Raw genomic sequence first — 24,394 nt, 5'->3', positions numbered from 1 at the left:
ACAACCCTTTAAGACCGGGAAATTTTTAAAAAACATAAATGTTAATTATTTGACCCACACGATCTTAAAGGGATAAAGGATTGCATTTTGTGTATATAAAGCTAGTGACTTAGCTATTCTAACTTAAACAGCAGCATTTGAAGGTGGTGTCCTGTTGTTTTTTTTATCTTTTTGGATGAAAGATAGGCTTGGTTTAGTAACCTACTTGGTCAAGTAACCTAATGACTGATTGGAGAAATTTCAAGAGGCCAAAATAAATGCAAAAAACAAATGCAAAATTGGTTTCACAACCAATTTTTTTCTTGTGAACAAAGAAAATTTATCTATTCATTCACGCACTTTAGATACACACTCAAGCCCATATAAGAATGTGACTGTATAAAAAATGGACAGTAGATATGAAAAACAAATTTTACAATCAAACTTTTATTTTTTACATTTTCTGTTTTTACAGTTTCATATTTTCATACGAATGCTTAGTAACTTTGGAGGTTGTGTTGTACAATATGGTGCAGTAGAAAGAACTGAAGTGGACGTACATTAAAGAAAAACCATACTTTGAAACACAGACAAAACAAAAAGTTTATCCCATATTAAATGTAGCTCAATTAAGAACTCTATCCCTAAAAACTTTAAAATCTTACCTTTATTGACATTGAACCATCAGATTGTTTGGAACTCAGGAGATAAAAAATACACATTTGTATAATTTCAATCAAAATCCATCAATTATAAAATTTAGTCATCCTATTAATAGACACTGAAGTTTGATTATTTTATTTTTATTTGAAATTTTATTCTAAACAAGTAACATGAACATGTCAAAATATCAATATATGACTGATTGAATAAAAAATATATACACATTCGAAGGAAAAGCTATAAAAGTTTCAAGTAAAACAATACAATCACACATTTCAAATAAGTTATTTTGTTATTTCTTTTAGGAATAATAAAATAACTCCTAATTTGCATACATATACAATTTCAACAATTTCACACAATCATAAGAAAATATCTTATTTAATCAATATCGATTGTATTTAGAAACTAACACACAGAAAATCTCTCTCTTATCAAAACTTGACGAGTTAAAGAGATGGGATTGATGAAACAAAAAAGGCTATCGTGTAAATTAGAATTAAATTGAAAAGTTTTCAGGTTTTTTGGCCGACGTGAAGTACAGTTTTTGTCTTTCGACGCTTCGTTCACATGAGTGGCAAACATTTTCAAGAATTGCGTAACGCGGGCAAAAGGCTACTACTAACGCCTTCTCCCTGCTTGAGTCGCACAGACCCGGCGAGGCAGTGTGACTCAAGCAGGGAGAAGGCATAAGTAGTAGCCTTTTGCCCGCGTTACGCAATTCTTGAAAATGTTCGCCACTCGTGCGAACGAAACGTCGAAAGATAAAAACTGTACTTCACGTCGGCCAAAAAATACGAAAAATTTTAAATTTAAGATGGGATTGAGTTTAATTCTTGGAAACAATAGTGTTTTGAAAAAACTCTTTTCACGTTATGCTCACATAGTAGCTAATCTTCATTTAAGAAAAACAGACAGAAACTAAAAATGATTAATATTTATACCTAATTATTTTGAGATTAGTATGGTTTCTAGTTTACTGGGTTGAGAAAGAGCTTTAGTTCTCCTGCATAGCAGGTAAATGAGACAAGGCATTCTTTCTTTCTATTTCAAAGGGCTTAAGGCAGTAGTTCTCAAACCTTTGTCATCTGCAGCCCCCTTGCCCAATTAATGGTTCATTCGCGACTCTCTGGAATAGTTTATAGTAGATATTTTTACTTATAAAAGAACCACTTTGAAGCATGAATAGGCACACAAATGAATATCTCCAGCTCGCCGCGACACCCCTGATAAAAGATTGGTGACGCACACTTTGAGAAACACTGGCTTAAGGCATGTTACATATCCACAAAGGTTATAAAATTTCTTAAACTAAGCTCTATATTGTTATCCACATTTTTGAAGTTTAAGAAATGCTATTAAAATGATTGAGACGGTTGATTCAGCAGTTGGAGTGTGAAATTAAAACAAGATTATTTAGTACCTGTACAGGAAAATACTGAACTAAGACTCCATGATTGTTAAGATTATTGACGTCTAATGCCCAAACATAAAAACCTTTCTCACAATTAAGTTTCATATTCATGTAAATTACAAAATTGCATACAAATATATCCAATTCAATAATTATTGAAGTGATTGATAAAAATTTGGGACTTTTAAATTAGCGCTATGTTCTTCAGGCATTAGTCCTGTAAAAAAAACAGCTTCAGAAATATTGAAAAGATATATAATTTAACCCTCAATTCAGAAATATGGTTTTGTGCTCCAACTTGTACAAGCTCAAACTATTTTCTGCACAAAGCATTTTAAACATGCTTACCTCTTCAGAATTTATTTTTCTGAAAAATGAATTCATGGAATAATGATATTTTTTATCTATGAATAAATATCATTTTCCAAGGGTTTATGAATGTGTGTTAATCTTAGATCATAATTTTTCTTTAAAATTACAAGAGAATTCAAAGATAATAATTGATGTAGTAATGAATTATAATTTCAGGATTCTTCTCTAGTTATAGCATTATTTAAATGTTTTGAAAAATAAAAAAAATTACTGGCCACTATATCACCATGATCAACTAATTATAAAAATACACTTTTGATGGATTCTTTTATTATTTGGATGGAAAAGCGCAGAATGAGAAAGGTTTACCAGTCATTGACATGCTACAGAGAGTCAAATACAGTAACCTTGATTATCTGAATTAGGAAAGCCTGTCGGTAGATTAAAATTTCAGGATAATCAAAAATCCATCAATTTAAAGGTCCAAGTATCTCATCCATATTAATTATCCCCAAAGCAGAATGTTTTGCATTGTTCTGCAACGAGCCCTTGGCTGACAGGAAATGTTCTGCAGTAAAAATTCCCATAATTGTGTTTTTCTTAAAATTCTTCCAGATTTCAGCATATTCTGCTTTGGGACTAATTTTAATTGATTATAAATTTAACCGACACATACATTTAATTGACACAATTTGGTTACTAATTTGCTTTGTAGATAGATGTATGAAGTTTTTTGTAACGTTATTTCTGAAGAATTTCAATGTGCTCATGCTGCTTCAACCGAACAATGCCTTTTGAAGAAACACTTAAAAGTGTTGTTGTTTATTTGCACTAATGAGGTCTTCACTTTCTTTAAGATGTTCATATTCATCAGCTAGATAGTTTGACTTTTGCAATAATTTTATCAACAATAAAGAAAAAAAAATTGACTGAGGAAATCAATGTTCATTAACAGAGTTCTAGATAAATGAGGGTCTGATAAATCAAGGTTCTACTGTATCCGAAATTTTAGAAAAGGGGGCATAAAAATTAATTTCATGAATCCCACAGTATAGCTTTATTCATCAAGGACCTGGGTTCTCTTCTTACCATCTCAATTTCAGGGAGAGCTGGAGTATAGTGACATCATTATTCAGTTTATTTTCATTGATATAAAGTTCAACTGTTGATTGATTTGTCCTGAATAAAATTATTTACAAAATAAAAGATAATTCAAACTATTTCAAAGATTTTTTTTCTCTACTGGATAAAGCAGCTTAACAGCAAATAATGATGAATTTAAAATTCATCTTTGGAATTTTATCCATCTGTTAGAATAGATACACATTTCATATATCAATCTGTAATCTCATAAAAAGACACCTAACTAAATGAAACCATAGAATTCTTGCAAAATATAAATAATCACATTTATTCATGACATGGAAAAAAACACTTTTGAACTAAAAACAACTATCTTATAAATATTGAACAATGCATTTCTATAAATTTAAGAAAATGTCTAAAATATTTGTGCTCAAGTCAGAATGAAAATATCTCATGCAATATTTTATAAACACAAAGGAAATTTATCTTGTTTTTAATGTAGTTATATTTTTATAGTAAAGTGGTACCTCAAGTTACAAGTTCAACTCGCTCTTGAAAGTTAACTCGTATTGGAAAAACTTATCTCAAAAAGCAAACTATCCCACTTAAAGCAATGAAGATCTCTTTAATTTGTTCCACTTTCTCACAATGTGATTACTTTTATAAAAAAATCAGTTAGTATGGTACAGTGTATACCGGAGGTTCTCAAACTTTTTATACTCACAGCACCCTTTCCCCTAATAAACACTTATCCGCAGCTCCCGAGAGCAGTTAAACAAAGAATCTCTTTGAAAAACCTTTTTCAGTGCAGCTGCTCTGCAGCACACAGTTTGAGAATCCCTGGTGTATGCTATGCAGAACAAAAGTAATTTTGCTTACAAAACCAATACACAGTACATGCCAAAAATCACTATCTGCTTCAACTTATTTGAAGCGCAAACGTTTTGTCAAATGGGTTTTTTTCTTATGTTTTAAGCTCATAAGTTCAAAATATTTGCTAGTAAGTTGAATTTTCAAGAAATATATTTTTCTTGTAACTTGAATTACTTGCAAGTTGAGATACCACTGTAATTGAAACAGGTACAAAAACAACTGAATTTAGCTATAATGAGATAAATAAAACTTGAATAATTATGTAGAACAAAATGATGAAAAAGGAACCCAGTGTTCTCAGGAAAGAAAATGTCCTCTGTAGCTTAACAGCCGAGCACATGCCCGGAAAGTGCAAAGTTGGTGATTCGATTCCCCACAGAGGAATGTAACTTTTCTTTCCAGTTATCTTCGCTTAGTATCCAGTCATCTGTACTTCAAATAATTATGTAGTTTTATAAACATGAAGTAAAAACATTATACAGTCAATGCTCATTATAACGACCATTCCATTACAATGACCAGTGAAATGAATCCGAATGTTTTCCTGTGATGATATAGTTATACGTTTTCCTTTTGATATAACGCCCACCCAATACAACACCTATTTTTGCTGGAAAAATGGGGGGTCATTATAATGAGCGTTGACTGTATTACCTAATTTAAATTTACAATATTTCCTTATTGTTGGCATTTGATTTCGTTCATGTTAATGTTTATAACTAGAATAACTCTACACAAGTTGTATACTTTGAAAAATAGTTATAATTCAAAAAAGAAATGTTTCAAACATTTCTAAACCATTTCTTAAACAAATTAATTGAATTAATGACAATGTAATAAGGTTTACAGAAAGAAATAATTTTACATGATGTATTTCCATATTTATACAACCCACACTTGTCCACAACATGTAAGAAATTAAAGTTTGGAACTTATCAAATTTAAATTATGTTGTTTAATACGTAAAAACAGGTCACATAACATAGTTTCTGCTTCCAATGCACCATTCTTGTAGTAGCAATACCACGTTTTATATATTTACAACACATACTCCGAAGGAGAACCTCAATTCCATTGCAGTTGAATGACAACAAAAATATTTCTTCCAGAAGCATCATCACAGTTCAATGAAAGAATGATGAGCAGTAGATGAAGCAATTCCAAAAAAGTCCTTTCTCCCAAAACTAATCACTGTTAATTCTCTGAAAACACAAAAATTTATTTTAAAATAAATTTTAACATAAGCATGTTAAACTCCTTCCACTATTAAAAAAAATTAATGTATTTTTTACTGACTCGTCCTCAAAAACTTTGCCTGCACAATCAGTTGGAACTTTAGCTTCAAGATACAAAGAACTTCTCTTTTTTTATAGTATTGACGATTTCCCAAGTGTAGAAGGAGGAAGACATGTTAAGCAAATTTCCAAATCCATGCACTCTAGATAAACATCAGCAGATGTTATAAGAGGTTTTTTCACTTTGATAGTCTTATATGGAAGATTTGGTTACTGAGAATTTGTGGAACTTAGGGAAGGGGCTTTGCACCGAAACAGGGTTTGACTTAAACTTGAATTAAAAAAAAAAAAACAGGTATGAAAAAACTTTCTATTGAAAAAATGAATTTTTTTCCTGAAACATTTGATAAAATGAACTGCATTTGATGAAATAAGTGCAAAACATGTGGCTTGATTTTCGTTTAAAACAAATCTAAATATACTTATATACAGTGATACCATGCTTTTTTATCAATAATCAGTCCGAAAACAATTGGCAAAATCCGAAACAGATGAAAACCGAGGCAATTATTTCCATATGAATATCTCTCTCAATGCAAATCCAATTCATTTATTCTAGACACTCCAAAACAATTTCAAAAACACATTGTATAGAGAATAATATAGTGTTTAATACTACAAGACTAACGGATGAGTGGTGTGGTATTGGGGGCAAGAACTTCACTGTGATAAAACCAGGGTTGTTTGGTTTAAACCAAGTGGTTTTTTTCAAAAAATCAAATAAAAGTTGCCTAAATATCATTTTTTTCCTTGAAAAATATCATATTCGTTCATTATTAGCCAAAATGTTCATTTTTACCACGTTTTATATCCTTGGGGTACATTCTGATGGTATATCTTTAAATGATATAAGATTTTATAAGTGGTTTTTTTCAAAAAGTCTCATAAAAGTGGCCAGAATATATATATATTTTTCATATCAAGTATCTTAGTTATTTAAAGTTATATATAAAAGTCAAAATTTCTCATTCTTACAACATTTTCTAGCCTTTGGCTATGTTCTGATGCTCTATCTTTAGCAAATTCATGAATAAGGATTGCATCACACATCTAAATGTAGTGGTGTATTATCTCACAGGGTTTCTTTTTCCCTTCACAAAGAAGCAGCTACAGTAGTGACATTATCATGCTAGGGGCAGGTGGTCCTATAATCCAATAAAGACACCAGCTGTCCTTAAAGGACAAAGACTAGTGTACTAGTAGTTACATTACCTAGCATACATTTTCATTTTCTTTCCCATAAGTTGCACATCTCCTACTGTATATCTTCCAGTCTTAACATTCAATAATTGTTTTTTTTTTATACTTTCACATACACACTGTTAAGCCCAGTTAATCAAGGTTCTACTGTATAGTAGTAACAGATTTATGAACAATAATCAGCTATATACAGGGTGATTATAATTTAAGTTTTGATTCTCCAAAACTATACAATAAGTACTGATCAGAATGACTTGAAAATTTGCATGGATACTCCTGAAGCAATGGAAGTTTCTTTCGCAAAAGAAAAAAGTGCAAAATGTGCAAGTAGATGATGCTGTACTTGGCCAGCAGTATAATCTATTTTGTGCAACCACATCATTTTGGCACTTCCACAGCATCAGTGTGTGGATAGAACTTCTATCAAGATGCACATTGCAATACCAGCAAAGCAGCTGCTGAAGACCCATTTTGACAGGATGCACCTTAACCCTTGCAACTTCTGGCTGTGGGGGGCACCTCAAAATGTTATAAACAGTGGTCAGATTGCAAACTTTGGTGAATTGCAATCTCCAGCACATTCCCTATATGTTAGAAGTTCCTCAGGAATATTAACGGGGGAGGGGGGGGGAAGGCGACGTTTGGTTTAGTTTAATAAAGCTGAATTACAAGCACATCCACATTATGACCATGGCATGCTCCGATTCTGTTGTTGAACAAGAAATTTTGTGCTTTCAACCTCATAGCCAGAACACGCAGTGGACAACACATTTAACATTTCTTAAGTAAGTTGTAGTTATTTGTTCAATTACTTCGTTTTTTGTGATGTTTCCATGAATTATGAAATCAGGAAATGCTATAATTAAGGTATTCTGCCATGACTGGCTATTGTTTCCATTCTGCGAGCAAATTTCCCACATGTTGGATGATGTCATTAATTTTACATTTTTAAGTATTTTTTCCCCTTTATCAAATAAAATTGAATTTTTTCAGGAATATTCATGTCAATTTTCCAGTCATTCTGACAATCGTTCTTTTTTTACAGTGTTTTGAAATCAGAACCTTAGTTATAATCCCCCTGTATATCGTAAATCATTGCTAATTAATCTGCATTATTTATGCTTCATTAAATACATTATATTCACCTAATTTTTATTACTTTTTGCAAAATAGCTTCCTAATTAAGTATACTGAAAGTAACTGGAGAAAAACCTTTATATATTATATGATTAATAATAACATTAAAAGAATTTTCAAACACACAGTAATCCATTGAGTTAAGAAAAAAATAATTAAATTGCAAAAGTTGGTTTTTGTTAAAATGTAATAAATATTTATTGATTAATTAGCATGGGAATAGTGTTAATTAAATTACATTAATAAACATTTCATTTTTGTTAATTATTGGAAGTTTGAATGATTTTTCAGAAATTTCATTGTTTTTAATGTTAATACTATATAAAACAAAAAAACCGGTTTAAACCAAAAAAACCTGGTTTAAACCAAAAAAAACCCGGTTTTTTGGTTTTTATTAAAAAAACCAGTTTTTTTCCAACCCTGGATAAAACTGAACTCCAACAATGTGTCTTCCAAACCTGGAGTATGTGCAAGAGCATTGTCCATTACCAGGAGGCACTTATTGTGCAACTGATTATCCTGGAGGTATTTCTTTACACACAGGCCAACTAATTCATTCAGATTCATCATTCATGGATGAATGATTCATTCATCCACTCTTCAAATCAATCATGTTCCTGGCCTTCTTCGAAGTTACTGCTGGCTCTGGAAACTTTCTTTGGTCCCATGGAATTGTTTGTCTAGACTAGTAATGTTTGTGATGTTCATACAACGAGAAACAATGTCACAATGAGCAGGAAAATGAAAATTTTAAGTGAGGTCATGCTGACAAAATCTGAGGCAACCAACGAAAACTGGGACAAATTTTTCACAAAAAAATCAACGAAAATCAAAATCGACGATAACCAAAGCTAATGAAAACCAAGGTATTACTGTATATATGAGAGAGAACTATATAAATAATTGATTTCATTCAATTTTTATGATGGCATAGAATTTTACTTCATACAAAATTACATTTTCAAACTTAATTATTTTAAATCCAATCTGTCAAAGATTTCTCAACTATATGTCAAAGACAACACATCCATAAATTTTCATTGTAAATGTTGGATCAGCAATGTGATGGGAGCAGATGATAAAAAAGGAGAAAAAATAAAAGTTTAGACCCATTGAAGTTTTAAAAAGCTGGGGTTTACAAAACTTGAGTGTTATTCAATTTTTATGGCACAAAGTACCACTGCGGTCATGCTGCACCATACTTAAGTTATTAAAAATAATTTTAGAATTATTAATGTTAAATAATGCTCTAAATGCAATGTAAATTACCAGCTTCTTCTTCTTTCTTTGGTACAACTCGCTCATCTCTGGGTTTTGCTTGGCCAAATATAGTTGATCTGGTTGATGTATCAGCTATAGCATTAACAGGATCTTTCACTGACCTTGGAAGAAGTTTTAAACGTGGTCTTGCTGCAGCTTCTTCTATGAAATCAAAAAATGGATACATAAACTGTTTATGTATTCATTTTCAATTCATTTCTTCAAAATTTAATGACAATTATTGTCCAACAATAAACTATTTGAACAGTATCTAAAGGATGCAGATCAATCATGCCAGTAGTAAGTCTGAGCCATTATTATTTAACTTCATTTTATCAAAATGATATTATTAAATCCCATTCTGATTTTCAGAACTTTTATTTAATTTTACTTAATTTAACAATTATCTCTATCAGAGAATGTGTTGTTGATCACCATTTTTATTACTTTTACAGGTTGCAGAAGCATGTAAAATATAAACCTTGTTCATACTGAGCAAGGTTTAAGATTGAGGTTAAAGACCTCAAAGTCATTGATTTACCAAAAAATGACAACATATTTCTTGTCACAAGAGCTATAATTAAAAATTTAGCTTTCTAAGAAAAATGTTGTGCTCTTTCACTATTTTAACACAATCACCTATTTCACAATTTAAAATATTCAAAATGGTACATAGTGAGCTATCCAAATGCAGAATGTTTTGCACTGTTCTGCAATGAGCCCTCTGATGCCTGAAAATGTTCGGCACTAAAAATTACCGCAGTAGATTTGTACATAGAAGAGTTTTTAGCATTCTTTTCTTTAAAAAATGTTCCCCAAACTGTGATGTGTCACAATTTTTGGTATATTTTGCTTTGGGGGAGAGATATTTTTATCAAAGATAAACCATGACAATTTACTAGCCCAATGTGCAGTCCTTCAAATTCAATGAGCTTTTACAAGCTCAGTCACTGTGCTACAAAATTAAAACAAAGTAGGAAAAAAAGATGTCCATACTTGCTAATGACATCCCTCTAAGAAGGAAAGTGATTCTGCACAACCCAGTTAAAAAAAAAATAGCACCAATAGTGGCTTAATTATTTTGTTGGACACCATTTATCATTATTTTTAATCATAATTTTGTTGCAATTTGTGTATTTGTATAAATGTGATGAGTACTGGGGGTAGCCTTATGATTATGCTTTGTACTGTGAAAACAACTGTTATCAAACCTTGACAAAAAATAAGGACAAGTGATTAGAAAAATATTTTTTTTGCAGATATTTGTGACTTAAAACTTTTTGCTCTGATTTGTTGATTTTTAACATGGAATAGTATCCTAATGTGTATCATTATTACTTGACCTAAATTGCTTTTTCTTCTTTTTTATGTTAACATTTGAACTTGGAATTTTTTTTTCCATCATCAGAAACTGATTTCAAACATGAAAATAAACATAAATTTTTTAAAGTTTTTGCTATTTTATAACTTTTATAATACAGTTAAACCTCCTCTTAACAGTAACCCTGTGAATGCAGTCATCCCTCTTTTATGTTTAAACAATAATAAAGTTTTATCCCCTTTTTCTAGGGTCAACCCTCTTTCATGGACAATTTTTTAAATTTTTGGCCTGCCCGTGTTTGTAAAAGGAGAGGTTTACTGTATATTGAAAATATACACAGAAAATATTAATATATCATTTGAAATGTATATCACAAGAATAACTGATATACCTGATGTGGGTTCCCGAAATTCTTGAGGCCTATTATCCCTGTAATTCTGCCTACCACCACCATATCCACCCCTCTGAACTCCAACCTCTCTTATTTGATAGCTGGGCCTATCAGATATTCCTCCTCGAAAACCAGCCCCTGGACTAGAATGTCCTCCTCGTCCACCATCATAAAATCTAGACCTATCTCCTCTTTGCGCATTGCCTCTATCTAAAACACCTAAAAAAAAGTTATCATAAAAGTATGAGTACATTGTACATCTATACAACTGATTCCGAGTGAAAAAAATTAGTGAAAATAGAATTTTAATAACTGTTGTTTTTAAAAAGTCAACCCTCTAAGTGCCATTGAGACTGAAAACAATATACACTGATGCAGTTCATTCATGCAAAATACAATGAAATTGCTTCATTAATTTTTTATGCTGTACTTTATTACAAAATTCTGTAAATATACTTTTTACATGCAATTACATTTACTTACAATTACAAACACATTTTCTATGTATGATATACAAACACATGAACAAGAAAATGAACAGAAAATTTCAGTATGAACAGAAAAATTCAGTATATACAGTAAAAGTCAGTTATGATGACAGTTTACAATCAGAGAGAAGATTGCCATTATAATGAACTTCTTGTTACAAACGAATTTTAGTTTTTTTTGGATTGTAGAACATATAAATAGGGAAAAAACAAACTAGATAAATCTACCTTTCTTTATTCTTTTATTTTGAACTACTTTTGCTGAAATATGCATCTACAGCCAATTGCTGATGCACACATAATGTTGATTGCATAAAAGAAAGAAAAAGTTTACGATGGAAGTCCAAATTTTTTCGCGATTTCACTTGTTTCATTTTTTTTCACATTTGAATAAAATCTGAAGTTTTGTTTTGATTGCTAAACTTTTCTTTCTCGTTTCATGGGAAAAAAAGGTTACAAAAAAGACGATCTCACTCACTTTAATAAATATGCAATTTTATAAATTTAATTGAATGTTATTTTGGCATAAAAAAAACTCCAAGATCTGGCAGCGGAAAACATCTTACAATAGAGAAAATGATTAAGACCAGTATTGTGTCCGGTTTTATTTGGAAGATTCCAAGAAATGAGAGGGGGAAAGGATTTTTTCCAGGGAAATAACAATGATGTCAAAGCCAGAGTTCGTACCCCACCAACTCAACCAAAACACCTACAGAAAAATTGTGCTTTTCCACCTCCTATATAGATAACAAGAAAATAAGATACAGCACATGGTCATCTTATCTTCTGACTGATTATAGGAGGCACTGATATGGCCCATTCATAAAAATAGGGTGAAGAGATTTTTTAAAAAATGCCACACTTTCTGGTTCATTTTATGTATAATTTTTTATTCTACTTAAAGAAAGCAGAATAGGAAACATGAGAGATTTTTGAGAATTTCTGTTGTCGTTATAACAAATATGTCGTGTTTTTTATTCATAACTCCCTCCATATAAGCGGATATTTTTTCCATCTTTAACATCAACTGTTGACAACCACTTGCAAATTACTTGTAAAAGTGAGATTCTCGTTATAAACCATACTCATCAAAACAGACTTTTACTGTACTTAGAATGTGTTATTTATATTGTGTTTGAAGATAAAAAACTGAGGACGTGTATTTAGTTTTGTGGTTTTATCAACTTATCCGATTTTACTTATATTAATGTATGGTAACAGGAGGGACACGAAAAAAAAAAAAATTATCCATCAAACCAGTTTATCTTCCCCTCCATCTATAAAAAACAAAAGAACGGAAGTACAATATGACATCTGTCCCCTTTGAATTGAAAGGGGGTAAACATATTCTAATACTAGAATTGTATACTCTAGAAGTACTTTCTCCAGAGAATTTCAACTCAAACCAATCAGTAGTGAATTTTTCTGTAGCAAATAGGACCAGACTTGATGCACAGTATAAAGAAAGCCTATCCTTTCCTACGTGTCTCTTTACAGAAGTGTCCGACTGTCCTTCAGAAAATTTGGCTTTTATTTAAAAGTAACATTTGTTTAGAAAAATTCATCCATTTTTAATTTAGAACTTATCACTATGAAATTTTTTTGGGCTAATAAATTGACCTCATAATATCATAAATTGGTTAAAATTACATACTAGAGTTTTTCAGAAAACCTGCACATTTTGAGTAAAAACTTCATTTACAATTCCAAAAAGATTTTGCAACTTTCTACCATTACCAAAATCTATGTCAAATATAAATACTAAAGCACAAAATCATGAAATCTCATCACATACCTCCAGGACTGGTTCCACCTCTACCACCCCTGAAGCCACCTCCTTTGTCAAAGCGCCTACCCTCTGCTATGTCAACTCTAAGAGATCGACCTTCCACATTCTATAAAAATATTATATTTCTATTTTAACATTGTTACGAAAATTATGTAAATAGTCCTTATTTATAAATTATGACTTTTTTGCATGTAAATAGCCATTAAAGCATTTCTCTGTAAATCTTGCCAAATTGATGACAAACTTGGCAAGTCTGGCAAAAGCTCTGATGATTTGGTGATGTCATAGCGCCAAGAGAAGTGTAAAGATCTCGCAAGAACCATGGAGATTGTTCTAGAAGGTTTCTTTTGCCTACACAAAAGCACCACCTGAGGAGAATTATAGGCAGTTCTGTTAAGTTTTTACGAATACGAGATCTCTTGTCTGTTAGAGAAGCCACTTTCACAAGGCTCTCTGTTTAGCATGTATTGTCAAATCGCTGCTTGTGAATACATGTGCATAGCTGTTCTGCACAATAAATCTGTGTTGTCCTTTGAATTGCTTAGTGCTTTGCCATCTCGAGTGCTTGTGAGAGACACATTATCTGGAACAATATTCTTTGAACTTGATTTTTCTCTGGCAAAGCAAAAATAGCATTTGATAAAACAAATAAGCTAAATTTTAGAGCTCATAATAAAAATTAGATTTTACAAGACAAATGCATAAAAAAATATATTACTATTTTTTTATACCAGCTAGCAACTTAATTTTGTTTTAACAATTTACTTTTTATTGAAAAAATTCTATAAAAAGCATTAAAATTGGTATTTGACATTCTAGAACTTAGAAAATTATGCGACATAATTCTGATTTTCAATAGCTTTAGAAGGAAAACATATCCTTTAATGGAACTTTTTTCCTTCAACCGGCACAGCAGAAATCACTAAACTCTTCAAAAAAAAAAAGTCATATCTTTTTTAATTAAATAAGCTTTCTGATTTTTGGCAGGTGCAAACTAAGGGTTATAGGAAAAAGTGTTCTATAGAGAAATTAACTTTACAAAATATCTAGGCTTGTCAATGATAAAATGCCTTTAATGAGGCAAGATATCCCATCAATTCTGTTTAAAAAGTTAAAAAATTAAAACACAAATACAGTGGGATCAAAATATATACAATAACAGTGCAAAACTATTAATTCATCTTTGACTTGAGAAAACTTGCAGAGAGATGTGCAAAAATTATCTAGAAAACATTTGTGTGATTGCTTTTTAACATCAATAACTTGCACTAGAGAAAACAAGTATATATTTACCTATCTTTTCATGGTAAGTATAATAAATTATAAGCTATTAAAATTGATCATGAATAAATCAAAACGATTTCTTTCAAACAAAGAATCATACACCAAACTTTTTTGAATAACTTTGAATTACAAAAAAAAAAAAATAAATAAAGCCATCATACTTACAGCTCCATCATATTCTAACCCTCGTTTCAATGAGTCAATGTCATCAAATTCAACGTAACAATATCCTGAAGTTTTAAAAATATTGTACATTTATTTTTAAACAATAGTAGGCCTACAGTAATCCATTAATTTTTAAACAGTAGTATTTTGTAAGTACAGTAATTTTTTTGTTAAAATTTACAAGAAAAAAAATTTATGTAATACCTTTAAATCTGTCAGTTTCTCTGTCTCTGACTAAACGGACTCCAGAAACCTAATTAAAATATATATGCACATAATTATACACAATACTATTAAACATAACAGTTATCAAACACAGTTGAATTCCGCTGCAAATCAAGATCATAGCAAGGGCTAGGGTTTCTAATGACCTAAAAACTGACAGAATATGCTCCATAAAAAAGCATTTATGCCCTTAAAAAAAACTATGCCATAAAAACCTAAAAATATTATTTCATAAAGAGAGATAGATGGCTTTTTTCAGCTAGAGATATCAAGGAAACGGTTATTTTCTGGATATTATGGTGAGGTGAACTCGGAAAGAAAAGTCATCACATCTCTGCTGGGACTCGAACCCAGGCTCTCTTGCAGTAGGTTCGAGTCCCGGCGGAGATGTAATGACCTTTCTTTCCGAGTTCACCTCAGCATAATATCCGGAAAATAACGGTTTCCTTGATTCTTTCTAAAATAAGCTCACCATATTTCTCTGCGAAAAATGTGGGAAATTACAGGAAACCATCAATCATTGTCAAAAATGATGCCAAAGGTACTATAAAGGTAAATAAAATTGCCAATAGTTGCTAATATCGCCAAAAAATTGCCAATAGTTGCTAATATCGCCAAAAAATTGCTAATCATTGCTAAAAACTATGTCAAAGGTAAGTAAAATTGCCCATTATTGTGAAAATCAGCAACAGTCATTGTAGGAAATGAATCTAGGGAAGAGAGCTTGAGGAAAAAAATCCCTCTTCATTGTTATGCTGAAATATGCAAAATATGAATATGCTCCAAAATATTAAAATATGCCTAAAATTGTAAAAAAATGCTCTACAGCATAAAAATAGCAAAATATGCAAGGGAATAGAAATCTTGCCCTAGTCATAATGATTGAAATTTTGGGTCTCATTCTACAGTTATACCTTGAGCTATGATTGTTAGTTCTTTTCCATACAGGAACGAGATATCTCTCCAGGTACTGGAGCTGCTGTAAGAAATATTTTAGAGCGCTCTCTCTCACCAATGTGGCATTTTGTTGGTTATCCTATTAACAGGATTCAACTTTTATTTTCCTTTACCTCAGCATTATTTTTTCTCCTTTCCTTCCCATTGGTTTGATGAATAAAAAGAAATATAGGGGGAAGGTGACTGGGAAAAGGTAAAACCTGCTCCACTCTTTTTTACAAAATGTCAACAAAGATACCAGTTTCTGAGATATATCACTTAAACTTCAATTATACATTGTCTGAATTTATTAAAAGCCTGTACATAAAAAAGTTAAAATTGTGAGTAATCTAGGTTTTAATCAATTCATATCCTTCCTATGAATAAATTTCTATGAAACCTATCACCCCCAAAGCAGAATGTGCCAAAATCTGCGACGTACGTCACAGAACAATTAGCGCTACTGCAGAACAATTGGGAAGAATTTTAAGAAAAAGTGCAAAAAAACATTATTACACGTATGGGGATTTTTACCGCAGAACATTCCCAGTCAGCTGAGGGCTCGTCGCAAAACAGTGCTAAACATTCTGCTTTGGGGTCTATCACATATTAATAAGAAAACATGTTTTTGCATCCTGTGTAGGTTGATTATTCATCTCTCAGTGATAAGGGACACTCAGTTTTTCAGATTCCAAACATTCTCTAAGAAAGACAAATATTCAGGTATTTCGATTGCGTAAAATAAAATAAAAAAGTTGATTTCATACATTCAAATCTTTAAAAATTTCTTCAATATCGCCTTGCACCACTCCATTTGGTAGATTCCCTACAAAGAGAGTATATGGCTTCTCGGTGGGAAGAGGACGAGTCGAACCAGTGCCAGGATGCCTATAGAGAAACAGTGGTAAATTAAGTACAATGTTTTTGCCTTTTGCAAGTTTTCTGGATATTAGAATTTAAGATTATTTTGATTACTGGCTATCTAAGTTCCAATTAGAATATTCCTAATTGGAATATTCTATTTCCAATAGAATATTCTTTATTTTCATCACATTTTATCATCAAATTACTCCCGTTGCTTATAGATGATGAGCTTAGTGAATTGCTTATTGATTACTTGCAATTCATGGAAAAAAAACTTTTTCTTTAACATATGTAGAGACATATCTAATTGTATAGTCCATAGATTAAGCTTAAGAAAAGTAATTTACAGATATTTTTGAACACTTTACAGCACGGCTTGTAAAATAATAAATTTAATAATAAATAAATACAAATAATAAATTAATATAAATAATAAATTTAGGTGGCAGTCAAATTTTTTAGGAGCCAACTATTTTTTTCAACAAAAATACCATTTTTGTTGGAAATTCTATTTTTTCGAGACTTATTGACCCCCACCCTCTTTTTTTTTTTTTTAATCTTGGTGCACATACTGATAAATTCTTCTCCTCAGACTCAAATTTAATAACCATACATAGAAAACTTCGGGTGCCAATACCAATTTTTTAGTGGCTATAGCAATCTGGGGTCTGGAATTTTGCCAAGTTCTGCTATACAGTAAAACTTAATTAATTTGATATTTAAAAGGTCTACAAAAACTATTTTGTCCAATTCATCGATACAGGCTTTATAAGAATACTGGCCAAAAATCATAATTACATAATTAAGATTCACATGGGATAGATACATGAGTAATAACTAATACTACAAAACTGTGCAAGCACGTTGTGAACATTCCTCTAAGGCAGCGGTTCTCAACCGGTGCTCTGCAGAGCCCTAAGGGCTCCGCGGCTGCTCGAGGAAAAAAAACCCAGTAAATGTGAAAATAATAATTAATATTTTCGAATAAAAATAAGTCAGTAACTTTGATGAATAAATAAAAAATAGGTCTACGGGGCTCCGCCATAGACATTATATACCGGAAAGGGCTCAGTGGGTCAAAAAAGGTCGAGAACCGCTGCTCTAAGGAATTCCTAACAAAATGGTACACGATAGGAAGTATTATATAGCAGGGCTTGACAAACCTAAAAAATACTTAAACACCAGCCAAATTTCTTAAGAGCCAAGCATGGTTTTTGCTCAGGAAAAAAAAACAGTCCCAGACAATGCTTTTTCATACTTTTCTGGGACTTTATACAACCCCTTCCCATGTTAAAAGATGTACTATAATGAAATCAGAAAATTTTGGGTCATCCTTAGACTCTAATTCAGCAATATTTAAAAAAAAAAATTTAAGCATCAATACAGAATTTCTACTCTGCATGACCGCCTGGGTTATTTGTCGCAAGCCCTGTTATATAGTTATATGCCTCGAAACATGAAAACCTGATATCTGTGCTATGTGTGTTCTAAGTACACAAATTTATTAAATTGAAGGTGAGCAAGTGTATGAAATTTTGTGATTATAATAAGTTTTGTGACATATATGTCTGTCTGCTCTCTATAGAGCCAGAATATTTTGATCAGCGGGAAAATGTGGCCAACCAAGAAGTTGCATTCAGTCTGGAAAGGCATTTCTAACAAAAGCATTGATCCACGCAACATAAGTATGCCAGTTTTTGGCTCATGAGTGGTAACTATCTCACATATTTGACCTGCAGACTGAAAAAGTTTGTGCACTCGTGCTACAGAAAGGCATTTTTAAAGGGGAAGCTGGCTTGTATTTGCACCTTGAAGTTGGAAAACTATGCAAAACTAGCTTCAGTTGATCACAACATATGTGCCACCTTTCTTCTGAATTTAGACAGGTATAAAGTAAGGGGGAAAGGAAAATGTGTTCCTCTTTAAGAAATAAGCTTAACAAAACATCTGGGCGTTTCGTTGCTAGCATGTCTTAAACTCCTGTGTCTTCAGTTATTTTGAATTTTAAATTTTTTATGCTTATGTTTAACTCTGTGAAACTGCTTAAAATAAGTTTTCCCAACAGATAGGGATGATTATGTTATTGTTAAATGTTTATAGCAAGGGATGGGACGAATAGTGATTTAACCGAATACCGAATATTCGACTAATGTTTTGGCCAAATACTAAATATTCGGTGGGCGAATACCAGCTATCTTATATCATAATTATAAATAAAATTATTAGTAATTTCAAATGATTGATATTGAATTTTGATTAGCAATTTATTATTTTAATTAATGTTAAAAAACTGGTAACTGAAAGATTTTTATTACCATGATACTGACAATCGAATTTAACGATATGTTGTATTTTAATACCACTTACAGAATCATTTTTTTTCAACACTTGTTATCAATTTTACACCTAATTAAGAAAATGACAATCATTATTTATTCTCAACTAGTAATGTATCATAAAATTGAAGACTTATTTTCTTCTTCTTTGGATGTTCTTTGCCCCTTTTGCCTCTCTCAGTAGCTTAATATGTTTCTTGTCTATGCATTCCACCCCTCAGTGCATTCCTTCAGTTAATGAACTTCCCCAAGGTAGAATATGCAGAAATCTGTGACATATGTCGCAGAACAATCTGGAAGAATTTTAAAAAAATGTAGGAAACACTATTATGGGAATTTTTACTGCAGAACATTTCCTGTCAGCCAAGAGCTCATTGCATAACAATCCAAAACATTCTGCTATAGGGGTGAACTGGTGTAATATATACACGGTGCATAGGTAACAGACGTATGGCATTTTACTGGCAAACCATTGATCCTAGAGGCATACTTCCAATTAGAGAAAGTATCCAAATAATATGTAGTACTCAGATATGTTGTTCATATATTTCAAGGGGTTGTATAGTTATTAAAATAAAAAAATAAACTTTTCTATACAGTCCCTATGTGCCTTAAAACCCAATTAGAAAATTGTTAACCTGTCTCACCTAATGATAACAAAAAAATTCCATGTTCTTAAGTGAAACATTAACCGAGATATTCGAATTCAAAAAAGGAGAAAAGTTGGGAAAAAACAGTGTTATATAAATGTGGGTAAATCATTTTACCCATTTTTAACGCTGTTTTTTCCCAACTTTCCCGCATTTCTTGAATTTGAATATCTTAACAAATAATGCACTTAAAAACGTGAAATTTTTTATTAGCAACAGGAGAGTCAGGAAAAAAACTTTTCTCACTGGTTTTTTGGCACACAGGGACAGTATCAAAAAGGTTTTTTTTTTAAATCTACTAACTATATACAACATCCTTGAAACATGAATAACATATCTGAGTACTAAACATTATTTGGGGACTTTTACTAATTCAAAGTATGCCTCTAAGATCAACAGTTTGCCAGTAAAATGCCATACATCCTGTTACCTATGCACCCTGTACATTTATGCTCAATTCCACCTTCTTGCAGTAGGATTCTGTTTCTAGTTTCATGTTTTCTTTATTCTAGATATTCACCCTAACATAACCTCTTTCAGAGAAAGGGACACTACACAATAAAATATAAATAAATAACCTGGTCCTCACGTTTTCCCAAGATAACCATAAGATCTGTCCAGGAAATAAGTTGGTGTTAGTAGACATTCAATGCCCGAACCGGGATTCGAACCCAGACCTGTGCAGTCAGAGGCTAGTTTCCTAACACACTGTACTGCCAGGCAGCCATAGATTCTCTTCTGATTGATTTTCCATTTTTAAAAACCTTAGCTCTTTCAATAATATCTTCTGAATAAATTTGAAACAAATGATTCTGATTTACATAAATCTTTTTTGAGCAATTTCCAGCCGAAATTATTTTCTTTTCCCTCCCTGATGGTCCACAACTGTGATCTACCTCCATTTAATTGTCACATATTTCACACCAAGATATGGGAGCTATGTCAGATTTGTATTGGTGAAACCTATTAGCATGCTTGTACATCAGGCATTGTGAGTGTCTTGTGTTCAGTAAGTGGTGTTATCCATCCTCTAAATCACTAATGAGTGAATTTGCAGTTTAATGTATATTTGTGTTGTAGGTCTGCTGATCATCATTGCAGGGTAGGCTCGAGACAGAATCTCTACCCGTGCGGGACCTGTTTTTGGTGATCTCTCCCTTCCCACCTCCATTACAACTTTTCCTTATCCTAACAATTCCTAAAAATAAAAAAAAAATAAAAAAAATAGACCTTTCATCTTGGATTTGCAAACTTCCTAGAGCGGCACCCTGTGCTGCTGCATTCCCAAAGTGCCACCTCTGCGTCATGGCAACAGAGCTTTATTCAAAGGGATAGCCAACTCAAAGTTGGAAAACCTTAGAAAATTGTAGTTAGCCGACCACCACTGCACATTAGTGACCTAGCAAGTTTCAAACCCAGATTTTCGCAACGTAAAACTCACGACCACATAGTGGCTAGATAACAAAGCTGTGGATATTCATATAATTGAGTTTTAAAGATTGTTTTTTTTCCTCTAATGCTCTTGGAATTTTTTTTTATTCAAACACGGGCAATCCAATCCCATACGATTCTTCGAAAATGCACATGCGCAATCTTGTGGGAATGAAGCGAGTTCTATGTCTCTGAATGAGGGCGGGTGGCTGCAAAAGTACAGTAATTTCTGATATATCACCAACAGGAGAAAAACCTTCAGAGATTTGAAAATTTAATATAATAGCTGCTCATTCAGGGGACAACTTGATATTTTGTCAGCATTTATTCGTAACAGTCCAGGGTGGATCTATACAGGGTGCATAGCAAATAGGGGGTGTGGCATTTTACTGATGAATTGTTGATTCTAGAGAAACATACTTCCGATTAAAAAAGTATCCAAATAATGTGTAGTACCCAGATATGGCATTTATGTTGCAAGGGGTTGTGCAGTTATTAGAATAGAAATGTTAAATTTTTATATGAACACCTGATTACTAAGTTGTTGCCCTGTCTTTCCTGATGTCAACAAAAACATTCCACTTTGTATAAGTGCAATATTCACTGAGACATTGAAATTCGAAAAACTGAGAAAAATTGGGAAAAAACAGCATTAAATACGCAGGTAAAATGGTTTATTAAACAGTTATTTATTTATTTATTATAAAACTGATTTCATTTCTGTAATTAATATTATAATATAATTTATATAATATAAAGTTTATTATTTGATTATAGAAGTTACTTCATCAAATTATAAAGTTTTCACTTTGAGTTATAAAGAGGTTTTGGATAGAAGGGTTTTACAATACTATCCAAAACCTTGCCAACCCTTATAAAAGTATAATATGCACATTTGATCTTATTGTTATAAATTTTCTTGCCATAAAGCAGGGCTTGACAAATCCTAGGCACCAGATCGCCATGGTGACAAGAAAATCTGCATTAGCATCTAAAATTTTCTTTATGCAAAATTTCTTTATCTAAAATTTTCTTTTTACATTGAGAGAAGTTTCTCTCGGTATAAGAAAACAGAAGATCTTTCAATAAAACATGAAAAAACATCTGATATTGCAATGTAATGCAGATGCATTTTGAATTAATTCTTGAAGGTGAGAAGTTTGAATATACATATTTTTTATTCATTGTGTGAGTGGATAAATACTTTTTGTTGTACATATTTTTATATTTTCATTCTCAAATTACACAACCACTTCAAAAATTACAAATTTTTTATAAGGAAAATTCCATGAAATTGATGAAATGTAATGTTGACAGATTGGGGAAAAAATGAAAGAAAAAAAACAATTTTTTTTTCTTGAAACATTTTCCTTAGACTTTTGAACATAACTGGTGTTTTCAAGAACTTTGTATTGTTATTCTGATAAACTTTTTGTCATTTTTAGGAAATTCTTTGAATTTTTAGGCCATTTTTTTGAATTTTCAGGGCATTTTTATGGTCATTTTTTACTTTTTAGGTCAACAATATCCAGGCCTTGGTTATTACAGCAGTTTTTCCATAAGTAATTTTTTTTCTCAAAATTCGGAAAGTATGTGTCCCATAGGGAGCAAAAAATTTTTTGTGCCCTTTTCTGAAATTCTGGGTATTTGACACCTATTGCATACCTACTATACACATACTTTGCTATAGCGCATCAGCGGCATCTCTGAACAAGACCGGATTAACCATTAAGTAAAATAAGCATGTGCTTAGGGCATCAGGAGAAAGGGGGCACCACAAAAACTTAACAAATTATATATTTTTTATTAATGTACAATTTTTTTCTCAGAATTGAACCATTCTGCAGAAAATCCTTAAAGATCATACTGGAAATGAAGGTATCTTGAAATTCCTCTGACACAAGATGAGACACATATGCTATTTCCACAGCAAAAATATTGAAATTTCAACTCTAAAGAAACTAATAGTATTTCAAATTAGAGTTCACGTTAATGCTGAGTTTTCAGTATCAGATATCAGAAAATTCAATCACAAAATTTCCATGAAGTTAGGCCAGGGCATTCTTAATGGTATCATAGGCTATAGAGACTTATGCAGGTAGAGGAATGGCCCCCCAGAAGGGAAGGGCTAACCGGGCTAGCCCTGGGGCCTGGTGCAATTCTCATCATTTTTTACTTTTTCACCAAAGATTAACAATAAAAGGGTCAGTTAAAAGTGTGACCATAGGGCCCGCAACAGATCCCAGCCTAGGTGCCCTGCTCTAGGTTGTGGGAGCCATGGGTAGGGCCCTGTACTCTCTAAATGATGATTAAAAATGTAATATATTTTTGTAAAAAGAATTAAAATATATCGAAGACAATGCTTTTATATGTTACCGATTGCGTACTGTTTGGCTGGACACCCTTCGTCCTGTTGCCAAGAGCAACCGTCTTTGCAGCTGCGTAGCATTCTATGTTCTGTTTCGACGGGCGTACATACCGGTCATCAGTTACTGTAGTGGCGCGTGGCCGACCTTGCCCTGGTCGACGTCTAACATTTCCTGTTTCTTGGAATCGATTCCACAGCCTTGCAACAACACTTCTGGCAACTCCAACAGCGTCCGCGACACTACGTTGTGTTTGCCCGGATTCCAGTCTGCCTATAACACGCCATGCCATGGATTCCGGTAAATCACATTGTTGAGACATCCTCAAGTCACCTTGTCTCAAAAAACAATATTGCGCAATCGAATTTCACAGTTACGGCAGTAAAACAGACGTTTCTGCAACATCCCGATTTCTGCCCTTATCTCCTTTTTCCGGTTTTTGACGTCATGAACTTTGATTTGCATATGAAGTTTTCTTCAGTTTCCTGCTAGGCTTTAAATTATGGATGATTCATTTTATGTTACTTATCGGTATACATCTTTGCGTAATTTTGTTAAAACCATGTGCTCCCCTAATTGTTTTGAGCAGTGTATTTAGACACTAGCCTACTGTATACTTGTGGATAATATTGTGGCAATGCTATGATTCGGTGGATAATCCGGAAGCAGGTTCGGGAAATTCTAAAAAGCGGTTAATGGGAGAAAATATCTTCGAATGTTTTTAAAAGACTAAACAAAAGGTAAAAATCAAAAGTCAGTCTTTTTGGAAAATATGAAAGGAAAATTCCAAAATGTACATTTTGGAAAATTTAAAAATAGTGATTGTAACAAAACAAAAACAAAAAAAAAACAACCTAATCTTGTTTTTTCCTTTTGAATTTATAGATTCAATAAATAGATAGATGGGGAATACAGTGCGTATGGCCAGC

At 32.2% G+C, this 24,394-nt stretch overlaps 1 protein-coding gene across 2 annotated transcripts in view; it reads right to left on the bottom strand.

The window, feature by feature from the left end:
- Positions 1–417: 417 nt before the first annotated feature.
- LOC149072215 (eukaryotic translation initiation factor 4H-like) overlaps positions 418–24,394 on the bottom strand; it is a 71,915-nt gene continuing 47,938 nt past the window's right edge. Inside the window, exons 2-8 of one of the 2 annotated variants that reach the window (XM_089247379.1) lie at positions 16,586–16,706; positions 14,862–14,910; positions 14,658–14,722; positions 13,215–13,314; positions 10,932–11,150; positions 9,229–9,381; positions 418–5,529 (exon numbers count right to left, since the gene is read on the bottom strand). In XM_089247379.1, coding sequence (XP_089103505.1) covers positions 5,522–5,529; positions 9,229–9,381; positions 10,932–11,150; positions 13,215–13,314; positions 14,658–14,722; positions 14,862–14,910; positions 16,586–16,706 — 715 coding nt within the window. In that variant the 3' untranslated portion in view covers positions 418–5,521. The remainder of the gene's footprint in view (positions 5,530–9,228; positions 9,382–10,931; positions 11,151–13,214; positions 13,315–14,657; positions 14,723–14,861; positions 14,911–16,585; positions 16,707–24,394) is intronic. The other variant, XM_089247380.1, reaches the window with a different exon arrangement.

Source organism: Pholcus phalangioides, unplaced genomic scaffold (genome assembly GCF_987345545.1).
Source record: "Pholcus phalangioides strain wild (caught in Gottingen) unplaced genomic scaffold, Ppha-v1.0 ptg000017l_1, whole genome shotgun sequence".
Lineage (NCBI taxonomy): Eukaryota > Metazoa > Arthropoda > Arachnida > Araneae > Pholcidae > Pholcus > Pholcus phalangioides.
Note: the sequence above shows the minus strand (reverse complement) of the source record. Positions and strands in the feature narration are given on the sequence as shown.